The following is a 22,361-nucleotide window of genomic DNA, read 5'->3' on the forward strand; positions in this document are numbered from 1 at the left end:
ATCAAAAGACTTGAAGAAGTAAAGCTCAATAAGATGACAGAAAATAACTGATCAGTTATTTGTACCTGTTTTAAAGGATGAACTGCTGGGATAGCTGGTACAGTTCTCCCCTCTGGCAGTGATGCTTAAATTGTACAGCTGACCACAGTGAAGATCAACCAAAGAGCAGTTGTTCACTGAGGTGTTGCAGGTTGCCACGTGTCCATCTCGAGTTGTGGCTATCAGCTGGTATGATGTGGGCACCAGAGAGTCCGCCCATCTCACTTTGGCCCCAGCGTCCTTGCACGATGGCACCACTGTTACATTGGCTGGGACGCAAGGTGCTAAAGAAGACAGAGTTATCTGATTCAAATCTCTGTGGGTGTTTGTACTGAAACTCTACTGTAGTTTAGCAGACAAATCTGGGAAGCTGAAGAATACCTGTTTGGATCTTCTTTGGAGGGCTTCTGAGGCTGCTGCACTTATCAGAGGAAGTTGCTACTATGACGCTGTAGTGCATGCCGCAGTGAACATTCTGGAGTACACATGAAGTGGAGGTACTGTTACAGGTAACAACAGAGTTGTCATCACCTTCAGCTGTGACCACATAGACTGGTGTCCCTGCAGTCACCTTCCATTCAACTAGGATGGTGTCACTGTTGCATTGGCTCATTGCACTGATGGATGTTAGAGTGCAAGGACCTACAGAAAAGAATTCAAACCAATAATTAGAAAAAGGAAAAATCCTTTCCAATGTCTAATCTGTCACAAATGATAAAACAGCTGAAAACAAGCTGAAAAGATATAGATAGCAGGCCTCACCCAGAGATGTCAGTGGTCAAAATACTTTGCAGAAACCTCACAAAAACACACAAAACACCACACACTTAACAGAGAGGGATCCAGAGTGCAGAGATTCCTGCTAAATACCTGTCTCAAGCTCAAAGGTGGCATTGTCAATACTGCTGCAGTGCTTGTTGATAGCCTTGAGCTTAAAGGTGTAAAGTGTCCCACAGTTCAAATCCTGGACTTTACAGGGAGATGAGGTGGTAGTGCAGCTGGAGTTGTGACCATTGGCTGCTCGGGCCAGCACAAAGTAACTGGTTGCTCCCATCGAGTCGTCCCACGTCACCCAGGCACTGTTTGATATGCAGTCCAGACTACCCTTAATGTTCCTGGGTATGCATGGAGCTATTAAAGGTGAAAGGCAAAATAATGAGCAAGTTGCTCCAGAGGAGATCCACATTTAATTCAACATAAAAGAAAAAATGATGGAAAGCATATCTATTTCTAAACTTCCAGTAGCACCCACCGGTTAACATCCTGTGAAAAATCTGTGGCTTAAGCCGAAGATCAGGCAAAACATTAATGCGCATGGTAAATGTAATATATATATATTTAATCATCTACAGATGTTCACTGGCACCATAAGCTCAGCTTCTTATTTCAACATGTTGAACTGCAGTTATGCGCCGGGACTCCTCCCACTTCCCACATCTGGAAACTCTCTATAACACCATCTCTAAAGAAATGTTACATACATGGTTTGCTGGCTTTTGCACCTGATGGTCCAGCTATTGTCATAATTCAGATCTTAAGCCTTGATTTTAAAGATGAAATAAACTAACAAATATTTATTATCAGATTGATATTTGCAGCTGTTTTGCTTTCCAGATTAATACACCGTCTCATATTTGGGGTCTTATTTATGGAACAAAGACATGAAGAAAGTGTATCACGTCTCCAGCACATCAGTACATTTTGTATTTATAAGAAAAGTTTACCTGAAGAAGACTCCACCACAGCGCTCGGTTTGCTCTGGCAACCATCTCTTATAGACAGCACAGTGATGTTGTAGCTCTGTCCACAGGGTAGATTATTTAGAATGCAGCTATTTCCAGTAGAGTTACAGTAGAGTCTCGCCCCAGTGTTGCTCACTGCAGCCACGTGGAAGTACTGGGCATCAGGGTTGGGGGACCAGGACACAACCATGGAACCTGCTCCGCATTGTGCACCAACAACCACATTCTGTGGTGGACAAGGCGCTGAGGGTGGCAGAGACACAAGTTGTTTGAGTATTGTTAAACTACTCAGATAAATTATTAAGCCTGCCATCTGTATGTAGATTGTATAAAGTCACAAGCTGTTACACTGAGTTCATGTCTGAGCCTCCGCTGCTTTTGATACCTGTTCGTACGTAAGCTTTGTTGCCCTCCAAACTGGAACAGGACTCATCCTGGCTGAACATGCTAACATTGTAGGTCTGCCCACACTGCAGCTCACTCAGATCACAGAAGGTCATAGTGTTGTTACACTCAGCCCTGTAACGGCCATCTGCTGTAACACCCACTGCAGTATATAGGAGAGCTCCGCTGGCCCCCTCCCATGTCACTGCAGCAGAGTTTGAGTGGCATCGTAAAGAAGCTTTCACGCTGGTTGGCTTACATGGCACTGTGAAAGAAAAAGATGAATTAAGCATTGCTGAGGTATGAGGTATGATATGAGCAGTAAGACAACTGACATGTCAACAACATACAATCATTTTTTTCATCATTACTATCATTGGCTAAGCTTTAAAGACATCTTAAAACACAGATCACACACACACACAGTAGTTCCCACCTACCTGACTGCAGGCTGAGGTGGGCTCGGCTGTTATCACAGCGTCCATCCTGAGCTGTAACTGTCAGGTTGTAGAGCTGGCCACAGTGCATGCTGGGTAGCTTGCAACTGCTTTCAGTTGTGTCGCACTCTGACTTGTGACCATCAGGTCCAAAAGCCTGGACCTTGTAGATGGACACACCCTCCCCTTCTTCCCATGATACCACTCCTGTGTCATTCCTGCACACCATCTCAGCTCTTACTTTCTGAGGCACACATGGCACTAAAGACAAATGTGAATACAGAAGAATATTAATTGCACTCTAATATACTATATATTCATGATTTCTTTTTAAAAAATCCATCATATTTTGATAAATGAAATCTTCTAACCTGTGTTGATCTCCACAGCAGAGCTTTCAGTGCTGTTACATGTGTCATCTGAAGCAGTAACAGTGATCGAGTAGTTGAGGCCGCACAGCACGTCACCGAGCAGGCAGGTTGAGTCGTTGCTGTTGCAAACTGAAGCGTAGCCACCGCGGCCCTGGGCAACTACCGTGTAGGATAATGCTCCTTTACTTGGCTCCCAAGACACTGCCACAGCACCAGACTCACAAACAACCCCGGCCTCCACTAGGTGTGGTATGCAGGGCACTGCAAAAACACAGGGAAAGAACGATTAGTACAGATGCAATGATCACATACAGACCTTTTCAATGATAATAACTAGTAGTAACAACATCTGTGTGTAAATATTAGATTGTTCAGTAGTATATTTAAACAATCACAAAAACATTATGTATTTTTATTTTCCTATTTAAGAAAATTATGGACTTAGCATGTCGTAACTGGCTGTCAGACATGAACATTCCCTATTGTACCTGCTTGCATCTGCTGTGTGTCACTCTTTGACACATTGCACACATCATTAACAGCAATCACGCTGATGTTGTAGGTGAAGCCACATAAGAGGTCTGCGAGGATGCAGGACTGTGACATTGTCTCGCAACTCGTTTCATCTTCTTCCACGCCGGCGGCTTGGACAATGTAGTAGTCCGCCCCTCTGCTGGCCTGCCATTCCACCACAGCTGTGTTAGTAGAGCAATCCAGTACATGCACAACATCCTCGGGAGGACAAGGCACTGGTGGTTGAAGGACAAAGTGAAATAGCTCAATGAGGAGGTAGTAAGTGTAATGATAGTGGCTAGCTGCAACCCTAGCTCCATTTCTAGGTGCTTACACTTCTGACTCAGATAACATAACAGCTCCTTAAGCTTCATCAAGGCTTTTATACCTAAAAACCTAATAATTTTATAATGGAAAACTTAATAACATCTTCAGGTCCCTAAAAAATGACATGTAGTTTGCACTAGTAAGCGACCCAACTAAACTCCCGCAATACTGAGTTTTGCATTTGTTTATGCCCCCCTAGAAGTTGAAATATGCCAAAAAAATATGTTTTCCGCCAGTTTGAAATTACTGTGAAACTACCAAATAAGTGGTACACTACAGCAAATCATTGCCTCACAATTTTAACTTATTTTTATTGCATTTTTACCTGATTCCACCTGGAGTGTGGAGCTGGGAGGGCTGCTGCACTCATAATTTGAGGCCACAGTGATCACGTCATAGATCTGACCACACTGTAAGCCTGGCAGCTCACAGTTGGTGATGTTGGAGCTGCAGGTGGAAACATGGCCACTGGATGAGTGTGCTGTTGCATTGTAATATAAGGCACCCTCAGCGTAGGCCCAGTCCAAGAGGGCTGAGTTGGTGAAGCAGTCCAGAATCACTGTGCCAATGTTGGGTGTGCAGGGAACTGACAAAAGAAGGGAGTAACACTTTGAGTACTTGCACATGCTAAGAGCAATAAATCTATGACACACTGACATCATGAACATCACACAGTCCAAAGGAGATTCATTTAAAATCTCACTGTTTTACCTGAATGGAAAGTTATAGCTGGGCTGGGCAGACTTGAGCAGGTTTCATCCTCTGCCACCACCTGGACAGAATAGTCATGTCCGCACATCAGATTGGTCAAAGTGCACCTTGGGCCTGCAGTCTGGCAGATGGACATGGACCCCACTGTGCTCTTTGCTGTCACTTTGTAAGAAAGAGCCCCATTGCTAGCACTCCAGGACACAACAGCCTGATTTTTGGAGCAAACCATCTTCACTTCCACATTAGTCGGAACACAAGGAACTAGATAAAAGTGTGAAGAATAGGAAATTGAAACTCATTTAAGTATACATTTTAAATGAACACAGAACTACATTTAAAAAAGACTTAAATTAGATCTGTCTTTGAATTATTTACACACTTTCTATTTTCAGAGTAAAAATAACAACAGCGTAGCAAAAATACTGATTTGTCCTCACCTGATCGCAGTGGGTCACCTTTACTGGGATCAGAGTTACACTTCCTGTTTGAGGCCACCACAGTCACTGTGTAGTTCTGTCCACAGAGGACATTGGGCATGGCACATTGCTCGCTGTCAGACCAGCAGCTCGAAGACTGTCCATCTTCCGTCCTAACTTTGGCAATGTAGTACTCTGCACCAGCCGAGCCAGTCCACGACACCACAGCAATGTTGGAGATGCAGTTCATGAAGCTGGAGATACCGGTGGGTGAACAGGGCTCTTTGGGACGAAAGGAGAAAAGACTGGATTAGAAAAAAAGGGTCTCAAGTATGGTGCACAGTTCCATTTTAACAGCACATATTTCAATGACTCCAGGTCTGCCTGTAAAAATCACGTTTAACTGACCGGCAATAAAAATTGTTTTACCACTCGTTGTCAATTACAGTTCCTTAGTATATGTAAGAAATGATGCATTTTACAACATAAAATCCTTTATGTACAATTGTTTTTACGGTTATCGTGCATTTTTGCAAAGAAATATAATATATGCATTGCCCTTTTACTTACTGGCTTGAAGACAAATTTTTCCAAGTATAAACCGGATTTTACCTGATGTAAGACTTAAAGGTGGGCTGGGGCGGCTTGTGCACACTGAATCTGCCGCCTGAACAGACAGGAAGTATTCCTGACCACAGTGGAACTCAGAAATGTAAGTCCAGGTATCATTGGTACTGAGCTGCACTTTGTGGCCAATGTTGTTCTCTGCAGTCACGATGTAAAACTCTGCAGTTTCACTGGCATTCCAGGCCAGTGATCCCACCTTAGAAAATATTACAGTACAATTCAATCATACAATTCAATCCTCATCAGAAATCAAGATAGCATTCTTACTTTGAATGTCCTTCAAGAAGGTTTGACACTTTTCCTGAAGATTACTCAATAAAATCACACGAAGGTTTGCTTAAGAGAGTTCAAGCTATATAAGCAATGAACCAGGGAGTAAGATCTATGAGTTTATCTTTACCCAGGTGAACTGGGTATGTCTTTAATTTACTGAGCCGAAACCTTTTTAAAGAGTTAAAAGAAAATCCAGATAAATAATATTCACCTTTGTAGTGCAATTAAGAGATGATGTCAGATTCTGAGGTATGCATGGTGCTAAAAAGAGAAGACATAAGTTTAGACATTTATTAGTGTTGATTAATTTGATTATTATTTCTTTATTTAATTGTATTGATTTGTCTAGAGCGACAAAATGAAAGTGCTAGGAAATGGTATAAAATGTCAGCAATTTAAAACTAAGATATTCAGCTCTGTACTGCTACTGTTCTGCATGCAGTGCGTTCATTTTCATGTGCTCTAAAAAAAAACCCATTAAAACAATTCCAGAAATATTACTGCTGTTTAAAAGCTTGTTTACCCATCTGAATTGAAGTGCTGTTGCTCGGCATGCTGGTGCATACGTAGTTCATGGCAACGACATAAACTGTGTACGTTTCACCACAGTGTAGATCATTCCAGGTGCAGATGGTGGTGTTTGTGGTGCACGTGTGGATGTGGCGATCCTGTCCTGTTGCAATGGCCATGTAGGACTCTGCGCCATCGCTCGCGGCCCAGCTGACTGAGCCCAGGCTCTGCTCACAGCGTGTAAAGCTCTGTACATGTGCTGGGACGCAGGGGGCTGACGAGAAGGTTAACAGTTTAATCATCACACATTATGCATGTTATGTGTGAAAAAAATCTAAATGAGACACATACTTGTCATGTATTTTTCAGGCCGGCTTGTAGGACTGTCACACCAGTCATCTTGAGCTTTTACAGTGAATGTGAACAGCTGTCCACAGGGCAGGTTGGTCTCTATCATTGTGTTATTCGTTTTTAAAGACGTGCTGTATCCCAGGTTTCCGTCTGCTTTCACAATATATGCCGATGCTCCTTTAGCCTTAAACCAGTACAGCAGCACCGTCTCATTGTTACATGACCCATGGACCCTCAAACCATCTGGCTTACAGGGTTCTGACAAAAGAAGAGTCACATTGGTATTCTGAGGGATGTTGCTGTCAGTCTAGCAACTGTTAAATTTAGGGAAATTAATAGTAATTAATTGATTAATAGAGTAAATCTAAACAGTCTTTGTGGATGAAAATTCCCAACCTATCTTTATGTACAGAATAATTAATAATTAAGGTTAGGCCACTTAATAGGAAATAAAGCATGTTATTAATTCAATCAGGCAGTAATTAAAGTACAAATCACTCATTCAGTCAATCAGTACTAACGAGTTACTGTACCTGTCTGAATCTCCACAGTGCTACTGATTTCACTGTAGCACCTGTTGCTGTATGCAATGACAGAGAGTTTATAGGTGTCCCCACAGGTCAAGTTAGAGAACTGACAGGTGGAATTGGTGGAGTTGCACTTCAGTGTTGTTCCCATGTTGGTGGCAGTAGCCATGTAGAGCTCCACTCCCGCGCTTTCCTCCCAATACATGTTGGCTGTACTTGTCCCACACTGTAGATCCACTCCCACACGTGACGGCTTACAGGGGCCTAGGCCGTAATTCAAAGAGTGAAAATAGTTTTAATGATTTTATTTTAGACTGTAGAATAAATTTAAGATCGTGATTGAGACGCGGCTCAACTCACGTGTGCTAAAGGAGATATTAGTGCTTTTCTCAGTCCGGCAGTGGTCGCTGATGGTTACGAGAGTGACGTTGTACACCTGTCCACACTCCAGCTCTGTCAGATTACACTGATGTTCAGTACTCTCACAGGAAACGCGGGAACCATCTGCTGAAACAGCAGTCACCATGTAGGAGTTTGCTCCACTGACTGGACTCCAGGAGACTGTGGCTGTGTCATTGTAGCAGTCCAGGTTAGCTGTGCACTTTCCAACTGCGCAGGGAGCTATTGGCAAAAAAACAACAACAACATCAGTACTGCCATGCAGGACATCGACTTTAAAGCTGCAATGATCTCCATGAATGCACGGCTCCAAATCATATTTATTATTCAAGTTTCCACTTCAGAAAATAGATGTTATACAATTCGGCAGACGAGTACACATTCACTGAGAAGCACAGGTTCTCTGCATGGGCATGTAGTTGATGTAGCTCAAAATACCCGATTTTTATGCCCTTTTTAAAAAAAAAAAAAGTCCCTGATTTTTTAAAACAGCAAGCAAGACGCTGTTTGTTGCCTAGGCTGCCTGCTATGATGCTGTTATAAAAGTAAACACTTAAATGAGGTTCAAAGAAGCAAAAGAAAACTTTTTAAGGGGGTTGGCTGTCTTCAGACCAAGAGATGGCACGTGATATTTTCTGTTTATTACGTGTGTCTTACTTTTAGTTCATTTCTTCTATCATTTTAGCTTTTTTTCAATCAAGTTCTCGCAGTTTACATTATTTTCATTAAAACACATCTTAAAACCGTTCAGCTATAAGTGAAAACTGCAGTTATAAAGTTTGGGAAAGAGAGAAGGGGGTCTCAGCATACAATGTCAATAAAATTAGGCTGGTAGGGTACCTGAATACAGCAGGACAGTGTTGGACCTGCTGCTATTGACTTTCTCCCCAATAGCAATGACATTAGTGTGGTAGATGACTCCGCAGTGAAGTCCTTCCACGCTGCAGGAAGTGGCATTAGTATGACAGGACAGCGAGTGTCCGTCACGGCCAGCGAAGTGAGCCTCGTAACCCACTGCACCAAAACTTGTCTCCCAGGAGACCATCCCCTGGTTATTCTGACAGTTAACGTTTGTCTGCACGTTATTGGGCGGGCACGGCTCTGAGTGCGGAAAGAGAGACACAACAGAATGATTTAGTGTGGATGTTGATATATATTCTGTCCAATTGTTGAAGCTAAAGGCTGCCCAAAGTGACTTAATAAACTATCAGCGGGGATCTGCAAATTTAAAGAGCCCATCAGTAGTCATGGAGGAAAACATGAAGATATTTTGATACCAAAATAAATCAGGGAACAAAAAATTGTTTAGCACGTGTTCTCACCTGTCACAATTAAAACTTGTTCAGTAGAGGTAGACACATTTTGGCACACAAAGTTGTTTGCTGTGACAACGATGCTGTACATTTGGCCACAGTTCATGTTGTACAATGCACAGTAAGTGTCATTGGTAACACAGGAGGTGGTGAGTCCCTGGTCTGTTTGCCCCGTGACTGTGTAGTAATTAGCACCCTTGGTTATGTCCCACTGCACCTGGCCGATTGTCACGCTGTACTGGGTGGTGATTTGGATTGGGATGCAAGGCTCTAAAAGAGAGGATGGAGGAAAACTGAGACAAAAATGTAGCTTTGTGTGTTCGAACTGCAGCTTCAAATTAAATGCAAGAAGGTAGCGTAGATATGGTCCACTGTAGTAAAGTTATGTAATGTAAGTAATGTTAGAAAAAAGCAGAAACTTTATTGTTTCAAGAATTTTAGTGCATTTAAGGTCATTTTGGTTAATTGTGTTTTATCACTTTTACTGATACTTTGGTTGGTTTTAAGTGGGAAAGGTCAACATAATTATACAATTTCAATAAATTAGCAGTTTGTTTCACTTTTTTTAAAGGTGGAAAAACTCGGCAAGACGAAAGATGTGCTATATAGGTTCGTGAAGCCTCTGTGGTGCTGCTCACCAGTGACCAGCTGTCCTGTCATTTTAGCGATGCTGCTGCAGGTCTTTCCTATAGCTTTGACAAACACAGAGTAGCTCTGTCCACAGAGCAGCTCTGTCAGGTCACAGGAGGTCCTGTTGGTCTCACAGGTGACGTTGTGACCTGACTTTGTAGTGGCCATTGCGATGTATGACAAGGCTCCATCACTCGGCCACCATGAAACCACAGCTGCCTTAATCGCACAGTCCATATATGCCCTGATATTTATTGCATTACAGGGCACTGAGGGAAAGACAGATAAGACAGGAAACTTTATATGAATAGTAAAAATGTAGAAGCCAGGGACAGAGCATTTTACTAAAATGTAAAATTGAACATCATCCATCACTGTATCGCAACTGACAAATATGAAAAAGAAAAGCAGATTTTAACTACACAAAACTACAAGTCAGTTTTCTAAAGTAGTTTTATGCTGGGTAAAATCATTTGCAGACCTCACAAACTCATATTTTATTCACAATAGAACACAGAAAGACAGAATATAAAATGTTTGAAATGAGAAAATGTTAATTTTTAAGAAAAATATGAGCTCATTTTGAATTTTATGGCAGCAATACTTCTCAAATAAGTTAAGTAGCGGGAACAAAAGGGTGAAAATGTTTCCAGGAATAATGAGGAACATTTTCCAACTAATTGGGTTAAATGGCAGTCAGTAAACAACTGACTGGGTATACAAAGATAATAAATCAGGCCTAAAATGCACTTTGCATAAAAGAAGAAACAGGACTGTTGAGCAGCAAGAATCCTGTATCAGACAAGGACGGCAATGTTTTTATTAAAATGGTACATTTTCTCAGTTTACACATGTGACGCGTTTTTCATGTTGTACCACAGATAATTCTCTATAATTAAAATGCATTGAATTCTTTCTCTGTCCTACCTGACGGTGTGTCAACAACAGGAGTGGGCGGGCTGTTGCAGTACCCATCAGAAGACACTACGGAAACATGGTAGATCTGTCCACAGCCGAGTCCTGTCACATTGCAGGAGCCCTCTGTTGTGGCCTGGCATGTTGTGCCCTGATTGGTGCTGTCGTGCAGTGTGGCGATGTAGGAATCAGCTCCTGAGCTTTTCGACCAGGAAACGATGAGAGAATTGGCCTGACAGTCGACCACGGAGGAGATGTTTGCTGGAGTGCACGGCACTGATGAGAAGAGACAATTGTCAATGTTTAGAGCAGAGCTGTAATTCCTGAAAGTTCGTGATTAATATCACAGAAAGATTTGAAAAAATGTTGCCTGGTGTGATGAGTCTGAATTTCTCCAGCAATAATCAGAAGGTAGTATCGGGATTTGGCAGAAACAACATGAAAGCATGGATCCATCCTGTTTTGTTTCAACTGTTCAGGCTGATGGTGACGTAATGGTGTGTTCGATATTTTCGTGGCACGCTTTGGGCCTCATAGTACCAACTAAGCACACTTACACACTATAGCCTACTCAAATATTGCTGTTGTCCATCCCTTTATGACCACAGTGTAGTCATCCTCTGATTCTTGCTTACAACAGGATCCTGCACCATGTCACAAAGTCAAATCATCTCTTTAAATTAACTGTACTTAAAAAGCCTCCACAGACACCAGATCTCAGAAATGTTTCAGCACCTTGTTGAATCTAAGCCAGGAAGAAAAAAGGAAGCCCAAACTAGTACAAGTAAGGTGTACCTAATAAAGTGACCAGTAGGTGAATGTATAATTACCTCTTCTGAATGAAAAAATAATTCTTTGAGAAAAATAAACTGGCATCACCTTTTTAAAAACAAGTAGAATTTGAATTTAATGTACCGTAAGTAGATGCAAAGTTCTAAACTTTCAATGACAGTTTCGAAATCACTGGTAACTTGTGTTCCTGTCAAAATAAAACGACAGCAATAAAACGGTTCAGCAGTCGGAGTGCATACCTGTCTTGATCGTCACATTCTCACTCGGTTTGCTCTTGCACGTCATGTCCTCTGCAGACACAGTGGCTGTGTAGTACTGTCCACAGTGCAGATTGGTCAGTTCACACTGCTTGTCAGGAACTCTGCACTCGTCCACATGCCCGTCAGTACCCACTGCCTTTACGCTGAAAAGCTGTCCTTCCTTCATAGAGCTCCATGACATGGAAGCCACATTGTTGCTGCAGCTCAGGCTGGCTTTGAGATTCTCAGGAACGCATGGCACTGAGTGGGACAGAAATATACGTCTGCTTTCTTTTTTCCCCCCAGTTATGTTAATGAATATTTTATGTAATTTACTGTGTGCACTGTACCTGTCCTAAACATCAGCTGTTCGCTCTCTGAGCTGTTGCAGGTTCGTCCCTCAACCGTGACGTGCACGATGTAAATTTCGCCGCATGGCAGATGTGTGACATCACAGCTAGTGTTTGATGTAGTGCAACACGTGGTACTGTCTCCGTACACGTCTTCCAGCGTGGCCGTGTACGTTAAAGCACCTGAGACAGTCGACCAGGTAATCGTGACTGTTCCGTTGTTGCAGTTCACTAATTCCTTTACGCCATTAGGAGGGCAGGGAGCTGTAGAAAGAGGAATACTCTGAGGTACAGACTTGAACTTCTGTTTCTGTCCTTTCTTGAATATTATTGAGATTACACAACACAACAACACATTACACATGAAAAACCCAGCGTGAGCTACATTTCCAAGAAAATTAACTCATAACTTGGACACATTCACACTCAGAGTCAAGTTAGACATATTTAACCCATAAAACAGTGACTTTCAGCTGTTTTATGCAAAGAGTATTTTAACTGTAAATATTTCATGCCTGTGAAGCTGTATCCACATTATCAATTTTCACCTCACAGATGTGGTGAAGATGGACATGCAGAGGGTGGGTGTGATAGGATGAGATGGAAGCAGCCAAACGAAAAAGAGGAAGAAGCAGCAGTTTATAACAAAACCAGAACATCAGTTATGTAGTAGCTCATTTACCGCTTACTGCTTGTAAAATGACAAATGTGGCGCTGACCTCGAGCACAATTTGTCCCCCCCATTAGGTGATCACTGAGTGCATTTCACACATCCTTTAAATTGCAGACAGAGCAATGGGTAAACAGCTGTATGAGCCAAAAACCAAAGATTCAGAGGAGCAGAACCATTTTCATGCCTCATATTACTGGCCTTTTAAATGGTTTCTTTTTAATAATTTTAACATATATTATGATATAATTGATATTATCAGTTTAAGTCTATTTAAATCCACAGTGCATCAGAGCACTGGTGATATTCTAGTTAAAGTGACTTCCCTTTTATCCTGGTTTTACAGTTTCGGTGTTTGCTTTTACGTTCGTTATAATTTTCCCTTACCTGTCTCGGTTTTGACAGAGTTGCTGGGTGCACTGGTGCACTGCTGGTCCTTGGCCTTCAGGGTAATGGTGAGATTCTGGCTGCATGTAAGTGGTGGCAGAGAACACATCCCATCTGACGTGGAGTTACAATCAAATGTCTGAACAGCACCCCTGGTGTCTGTTGCCACCACAACATATTCTTTGGCCCCGGCAGACTCGTTATACATCACCCACGCTGAGTTCGTCAAGCAGTCGATCTCCACGTCTGACAGCTGGGGTACGCAAGGAACTGGAGGCAACCAGGGACAGGAAATTAGGTGCTTACAGTATTCATAGATTACACAGACCACCGGATTTACAATTATATTCTGTAGATATCATCAACAGATGCTCAAATCTGCAGTCCAGAAATTATCTCAGCTGCTGAAATATGTCGTAATATTTTATTATCTGTGCATTTTTGTAACAAGTCTGTTAAACTAATGACTTGGCTGGTGTGTTTCTGTCGTCACTATCACTATACATGAGTTAGAACTGTGATCTAAAATTATGACAGATTTTTTGGTTAACCTTAAATGCACAAAGCCATCTTTTGCATCATCTAAAGACCACAGGCTTACCAGAAATAAGCAGCGAATAGGGTTTCTAACAACAGCCTGTACAAGTGAGAGGATGATATGGGATGGAAGTGAGGAATATACGATCAAAAACAGAAGAACAGCTGATACTTGCCTGTTTTGACCATTTTAGTTTGGCTGTCTTTGCCCACACATTCATTCCTGGATGGTGTGATTGTGACATTGTACTGCATCCCGCACGCCAGTGTGCTGAGATTACAGCCGTTGTTTGTGCTACTGCAGTTGTGTCTGGCACCTTTGGCATCTGCAGCAGACACTGTATACATCACCCCTGCCACACTATTGTTCCAGGTGACAGATACGACGCCAGTGCCACAGTTCACATTAGAAAGGAAGGATGAGGGAGGGCAGGGAGCTGAGTGGAACGGCAGAAAAAGAGGAGAAGTTGAGGTAAAGACTGAAGGTAAATAACAAGAAGGTAAAACTTTATTATGTGATGTATGAACCAAAAAAATCACTTTAATCAAACAGCTATTAAAAGATAAATAGATATAGATAAGAGGTGCTGATATCAGATCTGAATAGCTGAACACTGAATACTAGAGCAGGTGCACTAGAACTGCCAACAGGAGCTGCACCGACCTGTAGAGACCTGCTCTGTGGGGCTATGGGAACTGTTGCAAGCTTCATCTTGGGCCACCACTGTAACATTGTAGGTCTGCCCACACTGCATGTTCTGTACAACGCAGTAATGCGTAGGAGTTGTGCAAACGCTCTTTTGACCTTTGCTGTTCACCACAGAGGCGCGGAAGTTCAAAAAGTAACCTGTCGACTGCCAGGTAATGTTCAGGACACCAGACAGGCAGTCCAGATGGTTCTGTATGTTCTGTGGCACACACGGAGCTGGAAACAAAGCAAACACAATACTTTCTGTATGGTAACAGAAATCATTAACAGAGACACAGAACTGCTAATTTTTTATGTTTATTAAGAATGTATTTTGTCTAATTTAAGGGTATGGTTGCTACAACAAATAACAACAAAGACAAAAAACACCTTAGACATATGAATTTAGCTCATGAATTCAATTGAATGTTTATAAGTTTTAACCAATATCCCAATTACACCATGTCATGTCTTTATAGCCACATTTAAATGATTCATATGTCATAAATGGAGTAAGATCAAGTGTGTGGCAGCTGTCTGTTTCTGTTTTGGCTAGTGCTCAGTAACAGCAAAGAATTGTTAAAGTATACAAAGTAAATGTGAAATCCCTTTTTCTGAAACTGATGAATAAATCAGTGAATATAGTGCAAAGCTTTGAATAACAATAGACAAATTACCAGTGCGAATCTTCTTCATGTCACTCTTGGCTCCAGTACACTTGTCATCAATACCGACAACGTAGACATTGTACTGTTGCCCACAGAGCAGACCAGATATTTGGCAGCTGGTGCTGCTGGTGTTACACGACCACCGGCGGCCCTGTTCATTTTCAGCCACTGCCATGTAGGAGACTGAGCCTTGAGAGGCCTGCCAGGACACTGAGATGTTGTTTGATTCGCATGAAGAGTTCACCATCAACTGGGTGGGAGGGCAGGGAGCTGGAGGAAAAACAAGCAGTGAGTGAGATTATTTTTCACGGTTCATTGATAGAGGTTTCTGTTTAGAGCTAGATCCTGAGATTTTAAAAAGATGTCAGAATGAATCAGGAATAATTTGTATTTGCATTTCATACAGTTACATGTTATAACTAATATTAACACTAGTTAGTGAGATGCTTGGGCAGAAATGGTTTCCATAGTATGTTAAAACAGATAAAGAGAACAATTAGCTGATAAGCAGTAAAACATTTTGGATAGTGTATGCAAATGTGCACAGAACAGTTTATCCATTATCTTCCAGTTAGGTGTCAGCTTGTTTTGTAAGGATGTAATTGACCCCACCTGTGTTCACTCTCTGCCAGTCCTGAGCAGGACTGCTGCAGTATAGTCCCTGCCCACTGACGCTCACTTTGTAGCTTTCCCCACACTGCAGAGAACTGATATTACAGGAGGAGCCATTTGTAGAGCAGGTCTGCTTGTCTATGGAGCCGAAGGCTTGAGCTGTGGCATTGTAGTAGAGGATGCCAATTCCTGTAGTCCAAGATACCACAGCTGTGTTGGTGTTGCAGTCCAGGGATGTTCTCAGACCACTGTGGGGACAAGGACCTAACAAACAGGGAAGAAAAAAAGAACAGCAGGTGTAGTTTTAAAAAAAAAAAAAAAAAATTTTTACATTTTGAGTTTCAGGGATTCATTTTCACAGGAACAGGAGTTATTTCTATAGAAATGTTCTTTAACTTTAAAAGCTCTGACATAGTAAATGGTTTTCCTGTTAGAATAACTGCAGGTTAGCAGTTAACTAGGGACACTAACTTTGAAAAGTTAATACTTTTAACATGTAGCAGATGTTATTAACACAATTTATGTATTTAATCTTCAAAAAAGATGTTCAGCTGATCTTTTGGGGGGGGGTTATTTAATTGCTGTTACCCTTTTTTTATAACATTAACATTTAGCTTAGCCGCTAATAATAAAAAAGCTAATGCTATGTTCATTAAAGTAAATTAAAAGTAACTGCAACACAAAGAAACACTAAAAGTAGGTGTGAAAAATTGATGCACTGTTGTTTCATGTTGCATTAGCAACATTACAGCTGTGCACAATTTACTTTTAGTGAGCAGCTCGTTGTGTGGGTATGACAGGTTGTATTTTATTACCTGTGGTGGCCTTGACAGTCTCGCTGACCATGCTGACACAGGTGTTATGGAGAGCCACCACTGTGATGTTGTAGTCTTGTCCACAGGCCAGGTTAAGGAAGTCACAGTTGGTGTCGGTGTTGTTACACTGAGCATTGTAGCCCAGACTGCCCCGAGCATAGACAGTGTAAGATGTGGCACCCAGCGCAGCATCCCATGTGACTGCAGTGATGCCGGTGTTGCAGTACACCCTTGCTGTGACGTGTGTGGGAATGCATGGAGCTGATGGAGGACAGAAACAGGTAAGTGTATGGATTAGTGTGATATTGTTTATTTCTGCAGTGCTCAGGCTTGTAATATTCTACACTAATGGCATGTACTTGTCCAGGTTCAGTGATGGATGACTATGATGTCAGAAGTCAAATCAGCGTCGCCTAAATCTAATACCATTTCAAAATGCTGCTTCAGCTTCATTGCATAAGTAAAAAAATATAATGCAGTTAAAATATTCTTCAGTTTTTAGTAGTTTTATAGAAACATTTTTACATTTTAAAAAATATTTTTACATTACATTATAGGGTTTGGGGGTATTTATTCTTTCATATAGCCTTGATAATTATGTCAATACTGGGGAGTGTTTGGCTATGATTGGCTATATTTTCTGCCTTTATTTTAACAATCATTCACAACAGCTTGTGTGCAGATCACAAATAATGGCTCTTCTAAGCAAATTAATTTAGAAAAATGAAAGTTATTTTTTTATTTTTGTCTGTATTATTATTATTCTGCTGTGCTGTAACTTAATAGAGGTTTCAATTATGCCATGACACAGGCCATTATGTCTTGTGCTTCTAAATGTGATTGAGTCTAAACAACCTGTTGCATTTGTTATAAACAAGCTTGATGAATTGTCACAGTGATACAGTGCATCAATCTGTTCATTATTATTTGCTAAATTACCCGTGTTAAGTCTTTGGGCAAAAGCCAGTTCACTGCTGCAGTTGCTTGTGAGACCGACCACACTGATGGCATATATCTCCCCGCACTTAAGTTGACTGAAGGTGCAGTTGGAGCTGGTGGAGTTGCAGGTGGTGACTGTTCCTCTGCTGTCCCTCGCTGACACCACCTGCAGTTGGTCTGGGCCTGAGTTTGCCCAGCTGACAGTCGCCATGTTTGTTCTGCACTGCAAATTCACCATCACGCTGTTTGGCTTACAGGGGGCTGGAGACAAAGCAAGGAAGATTAACTTGCAGATGTGGGTGGTTTTAAAAGTTATTAAATGGGGTGAAAGTAGGTTAGATAAAGGTTATAATGAAAAATTTGAAGGGATAGAAGTATACTGTATGAATGTTGCTGCACAAAACCTAAAAATAAATATTAAATATTAAATGACTCAGGACGTTCAGGAATCTTGCTCCTTCTCAAAATGTGTGAATTGTAATATGTTTTATAACGTTGTTATGGATTTTGTTTAGTGACTTCAAAACATTTGCCCCAATTTTAATGTTGGTCAAAGAATATTTGCTACCTGACTGTATCTTATAGTTGGAGCCTTCAATGAAGCCGCAGTCGATTGACGAGGTTGTGACGACAATGCTGTAAATGAGGCCACAAGTTAGGTTCTGGATGACGCAGTTGGTGCTACTAGAGTTGCAAGTTCTCCGTGTCTTGTCGCTGCCGATGGCGATTGCAGTGTAATCAATGTCCCCAAGGCTTCCCCTCCACTCCACTGCAAAGGTGTTAGCATTGCAGTCCAGCTTTGCTTGTACCCTGTCAGGCAGACAAGGGGCTTTTGGAAGAGAAGAGAAAGGAAGATTATCAGTTGACTGTTTAATAGTTTTGAGATTTAAAAGAAAATCTAACCCTAAAAGCAGATGTCATGTACCTGAGACAAAAGTTAGATTATCTGATTTACTGCTGTTGCATGTTGCACTGGAAGCAACCACAAAAGCTGAGTACTGCTTTGCACAATCCACCTTCAATGAGCAGGTTGTTTTGTTGGTACCACAGGAAACTAAGTGGCCGTGGGTACCAGTTAATGTGACTGTGTAAGAGATGGCATGTCTACTCGGTGCCCACTTCAGAATTGCTAAGTTTGTGGCACATTCAGTTTTGACAGTCAGGTTGGTTGGAGGACATGGAACTGGAAGTAAGGAGATTAACAACAAGTCATTATGTGAGAAATGAACAAAATCATCTGCATTAAAAAAAAGACCAAACTGGGGTTAATTATTTGCAAAGGATGTCAAACCAGTACTTTGTTGGTGAACAAACCCAGAAATATCCAGATATTAACCTGTCTCAGTTTCTATCTGCTTGCTCAAGAGACTGGTGCAGTCAGGGTCCTGGGCAGCCACTGAGAGCATATATGCTTGTCCACACTGCAGCCCATTCATCACATAGAACGTCTGAGTTGTGGAGTAGTTATAAGCGATCCCACTGTTTCCTTGGGAGTAGATGAAATAGGTCACTCCGCTTTCTGGACTTGGGTCCCAGCTTACTGTGATGTCATTGTTTCTGCAATTTGTCACTCCAGTCACACCAGTGGGTGGGCAGATGACTAAGAAGGGGGAGAGACAGGTAGAGAGACAATTTGATAATTAGTGTCCCAGTGATTTTTTTAACACTATTTTAGAAATAGAATATGAGCAACAACAGATCCTGTCTTTGGATTTGATTTTACCTGAAAAACCTACCTAATTCGTCTCCCACTGGAAACTTTACGTCCAGATGAACAGAATCAACTTATTGGTATGGCATTAATTAGTGTTAAGATCACTGTGCGTTCAACTGTCTTGCTTATCTTATGTGTTAACAAGCAATTTTTTTATGTCCGTGAGTGTGAATGGTTGTCTGCCTTTCTGTGTTAGCCCTGGTGACCTGCCCAGGGTGTACCCTGCCTCTTGCCCTATGGGGGAAAGAGCATGTCCCAGCCTATCATAGGGTTTTGCCCCTTGACAAGGATAAGCGAATGAGAATGGATGGATGGGTAAGACAAAATCTGCGTAAGTTCTATTTTATTTCCTGAAAGTTGGTTATATCTGACAGGACAACTGTCTATATGATTGTTTATCATTTTTTCTGGTTCTTTCTTGCAAGTTCTTTAGTTCCTAGTTCTGTTGCATTGTTTAGGTTTTGGTTTAGGTTTTGTACCCTTTGAATTTAGTAACCTTACCCTTTGTCGACTTTTGTTATATCTTTTCAAAAATAAGTTCACTTTCTGCTCTGTGTTATGGTCTGCATATGGGTGAACTGAAACGTGGCAGATGTGAGCCATTATAACATATTAATAAAATGTTGATGCACAAAAGTACCAGGCAAACAGATTTGTACATTGTATCTGACATTTAGTTCTATGGTAGCTGTATTTGTTGAACACTACAAAAGTTGGATGGATGGATGGATGGATGGATGGATGGATGGATGGATGGATGGATGAATGGATGGATGGATGGATGGATGGATGGATGGATGAATGGATGGATGGATGGATGGATGGATGGATGGATGGATGGATGGATGGATGGATGGATGGATGGTTCAATTCTCTGACCTGTTTGTAAGGTGAATGGTACGCTGGGTTGGCTCGTGCAGCCTCTCTCTATGGTGACAACAGTGACAACGACTGTTTCTCCGCAGTGGAGGTCTGTAAGGGAGCAGCTTGTTCCATTGGATGAGCAGTTGTGGATGTGTTTGTCCGTGAGAGAAGGTGCGGTTGTGGCCAAGTAGAGATCTGCTCGAAGGGCAGGGTCCCAGGTCACACGGCCCACATTTCCATCGCACTGCAGAGACATGTGGACGTTGGTGGGAGGGCAGGAACCTGCGAAAAAGATGGTGAGATAAAGTTGGACGGGTTATAAATCTAAATATAATTAAAAATATTAAAAGCGAAATCTTTGTTTTGAATTAATAAAAGATAGATATAATAATTATTAAATAAATATTGTTAGTGGTTATTTTAAAGAATGCATAAAGTTGATTAAAGCCAAGTTTATCCAGTTTATTTTTTTTATTTGGCATTATCTCACCTGCATTGTAGGTGTATGGGAAACTCTCTCTGCCTTCGCAGCGCATAGAGAAGGGAGTGACGGTGATAATGTAGGTTTGAGAGCAGTGCATGTTGGGTAGCAGGCAACTTGTGCTGTTTGTGGCACACCTTTTGAGGTCGCCGTCTCTGCCAACTGCCTTCACACTGTAGGACACTGCACTAGGACTGTGTTGCCAGCTCACTGCCGCAGTGTTGTTGTCACACAACAGGGAAGCACTGACGTTCACTGGAGCACAAGGGGCTGACAGGAAAACAAAAGGAAAAACCACTGAGTACAAACACCACCTAATTAACCCTCATTTAAATTTTTTAGGAAGTTACACCTGGTATCTCTTAAGCCAGCAGTCCCCAACCTTTTTTGCGCCATGGACCGGTTTATGTCGACAATATTTTCATGGACCGGCCTTTAAGGTGTCGCGGATAAATACAACAAAATAAAACCAGTACTGGTAACCAAAAAAAGAAGACTTATTCATAACACACAGGAAAAGACCCAGAGAAAACAAGTTAACAATAATAACAATAAAAAAATAAGGATAGAAACCAATAAAAACCCTGAAAACCATAGATTTCACGCCCGCCTCAACTCTCGAGGCCCGGTACCAAACGTCTCACGGACCGGTAGCAGTCCGTGGCCCGGGGGTTGGGGACCGCTATCTTAAGCCATGTATTTGCTAAAAGTTACATTTATATATATTTTTTTAAATAAATGTGTTAAATAATTTTTAATCCAATGCATTACTCGGCATTTCAACTAAGTATTTTAAAAGAAATACAGAATTTACTGTATTATATACAGTTTACTACACTTGGATACTTACGATAGTAGAAAAGGGAACATGGGGAAATTGGAAATTGTATTCATGGTAATCAGAAATAGTATTTTTGAATTTCCCACAGACTTTCCCAGCTGTATATACATCACCTGCATCTACATCCTCTCCGTCTTACCTGTCTGTATAGTCGTTACGCCGGGCACGCTGCTGTTGCAGGAGTCAGCCAGAGCTACTACTTTTACACTGTATGTGCGACTACAAAGCAGCGTGGGCAGGGAGCAGTCAGTCTGGCTGGTGCTGCAGGAGGCTGTGAGATTTCCAGACTGAGCATGCACATAGAATCTCTTCCTGCCCAAAGTCTCATCCCAACTCACAAAAGCAATGCCAGTGTCACAGGAGTATTGGTACTCCACGTTTGCAGGGGTACAGGGTGCTGTGTGAGAGAAGACAAGTTCAGTTCCTGAATACCTTCAACCTTTTTTTTAACCCATCCCTAAACCTTATGATAGGGTTGTTAAACATTAGGTCTGGGGGCCAGAATTGGCCAAGCAAAGACTCTAATCTGGACAGCTGGTTGGACTTGGACTTAACTGTATTTTCAGATGTTTTACGCTTTTCCTGCTAATAAAGACCTCTGTCAAGGTCTTTTAAACTACATCAAAGTAATTAAGTAATAGATAAATGATAGAAAGTACTATTATCTGTTTTTTTTCCAAGATTTAGTAGAAAAATTTCTGTGTATGTGTGTGCGTTTTTTTTTAAATTGGGTCTACGGTGAAAAAGGACATGTTCTGTGAATTAACAAAAAAGACGATATGGGCAATGGGCTACAAGATTATTTTTTTTTAACAAAACTTTTTTTTTATATATATATATAAGTTGTGCTGACAGATTTCTTTCTTTTGCTATAAAAACTGTACTGTTTTAAAGTATAAAAACCACCACTACTGAATTGTTTTCAAAAGAAAATCAGAGAAAGACATCAAAAAGAAACAGCAATTGTTAAGTCAAATTTTTTTCTTATATTCTTTACCTGTAACAATCTGAAAAGCAGAGCTGGGTTTGCTCTGACACTGAGGTCCTTTTGCGACAGCCTTTACAGTGTAAGTGTTTCCACACAGCAGATCCAGGACACAGCTGTTGTTGGAAGATGAGCTGCACGACTGCATATATCCCATACTGGAGGTTGCATTGACCATGACAGTCATGGCATCCTCATCCTTAACCCAGGTGACCAAAGCTTGGTTGGAGCTACAGTTCAGTGAGTGGTCTTGGATTACTGGAGCACAGGGAGCTGCACACAAAACACATTACA

General features: G+C 41.5%; 1 protein-coding gene across 1 annotated transcript in view; it reads right to left on the reverse strand.

The window, feature by feature from the left end:
• fndc7b (fibronectin type III domain containing 7b) overlaps positions 1 to 22,361 on the reverse strand; it is a 42,557-nt gene that overhangs the window by 2,681 nt on the left and 17,515 nt on the right. The window contains exons 18-54 of the mRNA XM_085252247.1: positions 22,080 to 22,340; positions 21,222 to 21,479; positions 20,251 to 20,511; positions 19,776 to 20,042; positions 18,519 to 18,782; positions 18,108 to 18,365; positions 17,751 to 18,011; positions 17,183 to 17,443; positions 16,244 to 16,504; positions 15,429 to 15,692; positions 14,826 to 15,086; positions 14,125 to 14,385; positions 13,637 to 13,897; positions 12,924 to 13,193; positions 11,867 to 12,130; positions 11,517 to 11,777; positions 10,498 to 10,761; positions 9,579 to 9,839; positions 8,950 to 9,210; positions 8,468 to 8,728; positions 7,589 to 7,849; positions 7,235 to 7,492; positions 6,702 to 6,959; positions 6,364 to 6,624; positions 6,052 to 6,101; positions 5,553 to 5,763; positions 4,962 to 5,222; positions 4,525 to 4,785; positions 4,139 to 4,399; positions 3,462 to 3,722; positions 2,974 to 3,234; positions 2,606 to 2,863; positions 2,167 to 2,430; positions 1,764 to 2,024; positions 910 to 1,170; positions 421 to 681; positions 66 to 323 (exon numbers count right to left, since the gene is read on the reverse strand). Of these exons, the coding sequence (XP_085108373.1) occupies positions 66 to 323; positions 421 to 681; positions 910 to 1,170; positions 1,764 to 2,024; positions 2,167 to 2,430; positions 2,606 to 2,863; positions 2,974 to 3,234; positions 3,462 to 3,722; positions 4,139 to 4,399; positions 4,525 to 4,785; positions 4,962 to 5,222; positions 5,553 to 5,763; positions 6,052 to 6,101; positions 6,364 to 6,624; positions 6,702 to 6,959; positions 7,235 to 7,492; positions 7,589 to 7,849; positions 8,468 to 8,728; positions 8,950 to 9,210; positions 9,579 to 9,839; positions 10,498 to 10,761; positions 11,517 to 11,777; positions 11,867 to 12,130; positions 12,924 to 13,193; positions 13,637 to 13,897; positions 14,125 to 14,385; positions 14,826 to 15,086; positions 15,429 to 15,692; positions 16,244 to 16,504; positions 17,183 to 17,443; positions 17,751 to 18,011; positions 18,108 to 18,365; positions 18,519 to 18,782; positions 19,776 to 20,042; positions 20,251 to 20,511; positions 21,222 to 21,479; positions 22,080 to 22,340 (9,408 nt within the window). The remainder of the gene's footprint in view (positions 1 to 65; positions 324 to 420; positions 682 to 909; positions 1,171 to 1,763; positions 2,025 to 2,166; positions 2,431 to 2,605; positions 2,864 to 2,973; positions 3,235 to 3,461; positions 3,723 to 4,138; positions 4,400 to 4,524; positions 4,786 to 4,961; positions 5,223 to 5,552; positions 5,764 to 6,051; positions 6,102 to 6,363; positions 6,625 to 6,701; positions 6,960 to 7,234; positions 7,493 to 7,588; positions 7,850 to 8,467; positions 8,729 to 8,949; positions 9,211 to 9,578; positions 9,840 to 10,497; positions 10,762 to 11,516; positions 11,778 to 11,866; positions 12,131 to 12,923; positions 13,194 to 13,636; positions 13,898 to 14,124; positions 14,386 to 14,825; positions 15,087 to 15,428; positions 15,693 to 16,243; positions 16,505 to 17,182; positions 17,444 to 17,750; positions 18,012 to 18,107; positions 18,366 to 18,518; positions 18,783 to 19,775; positions 20,043 to 20,250; positions 20,512 to 21,221; positions 21,480 to 22,079; positions 22,341 to 22,361) is intronic.

This window comes from Mchenga conophoros, linkage group LG17 (assembly GCF_057382185.1).
Source record: "Mchenga conophoros isolate Kocher_MC1m ecotype Shallow Benthic linkage group LG17, M_conophoros_male_GT1.1, whole genome shotgun sequence".
In the NCBI taxonomy this organism is placed as follows: Eukaryota; Metazoa; Chordata; class Actinopteri; order Cichliformes; family Cichlidae; genus Mchenga; species Mchenga conophoros.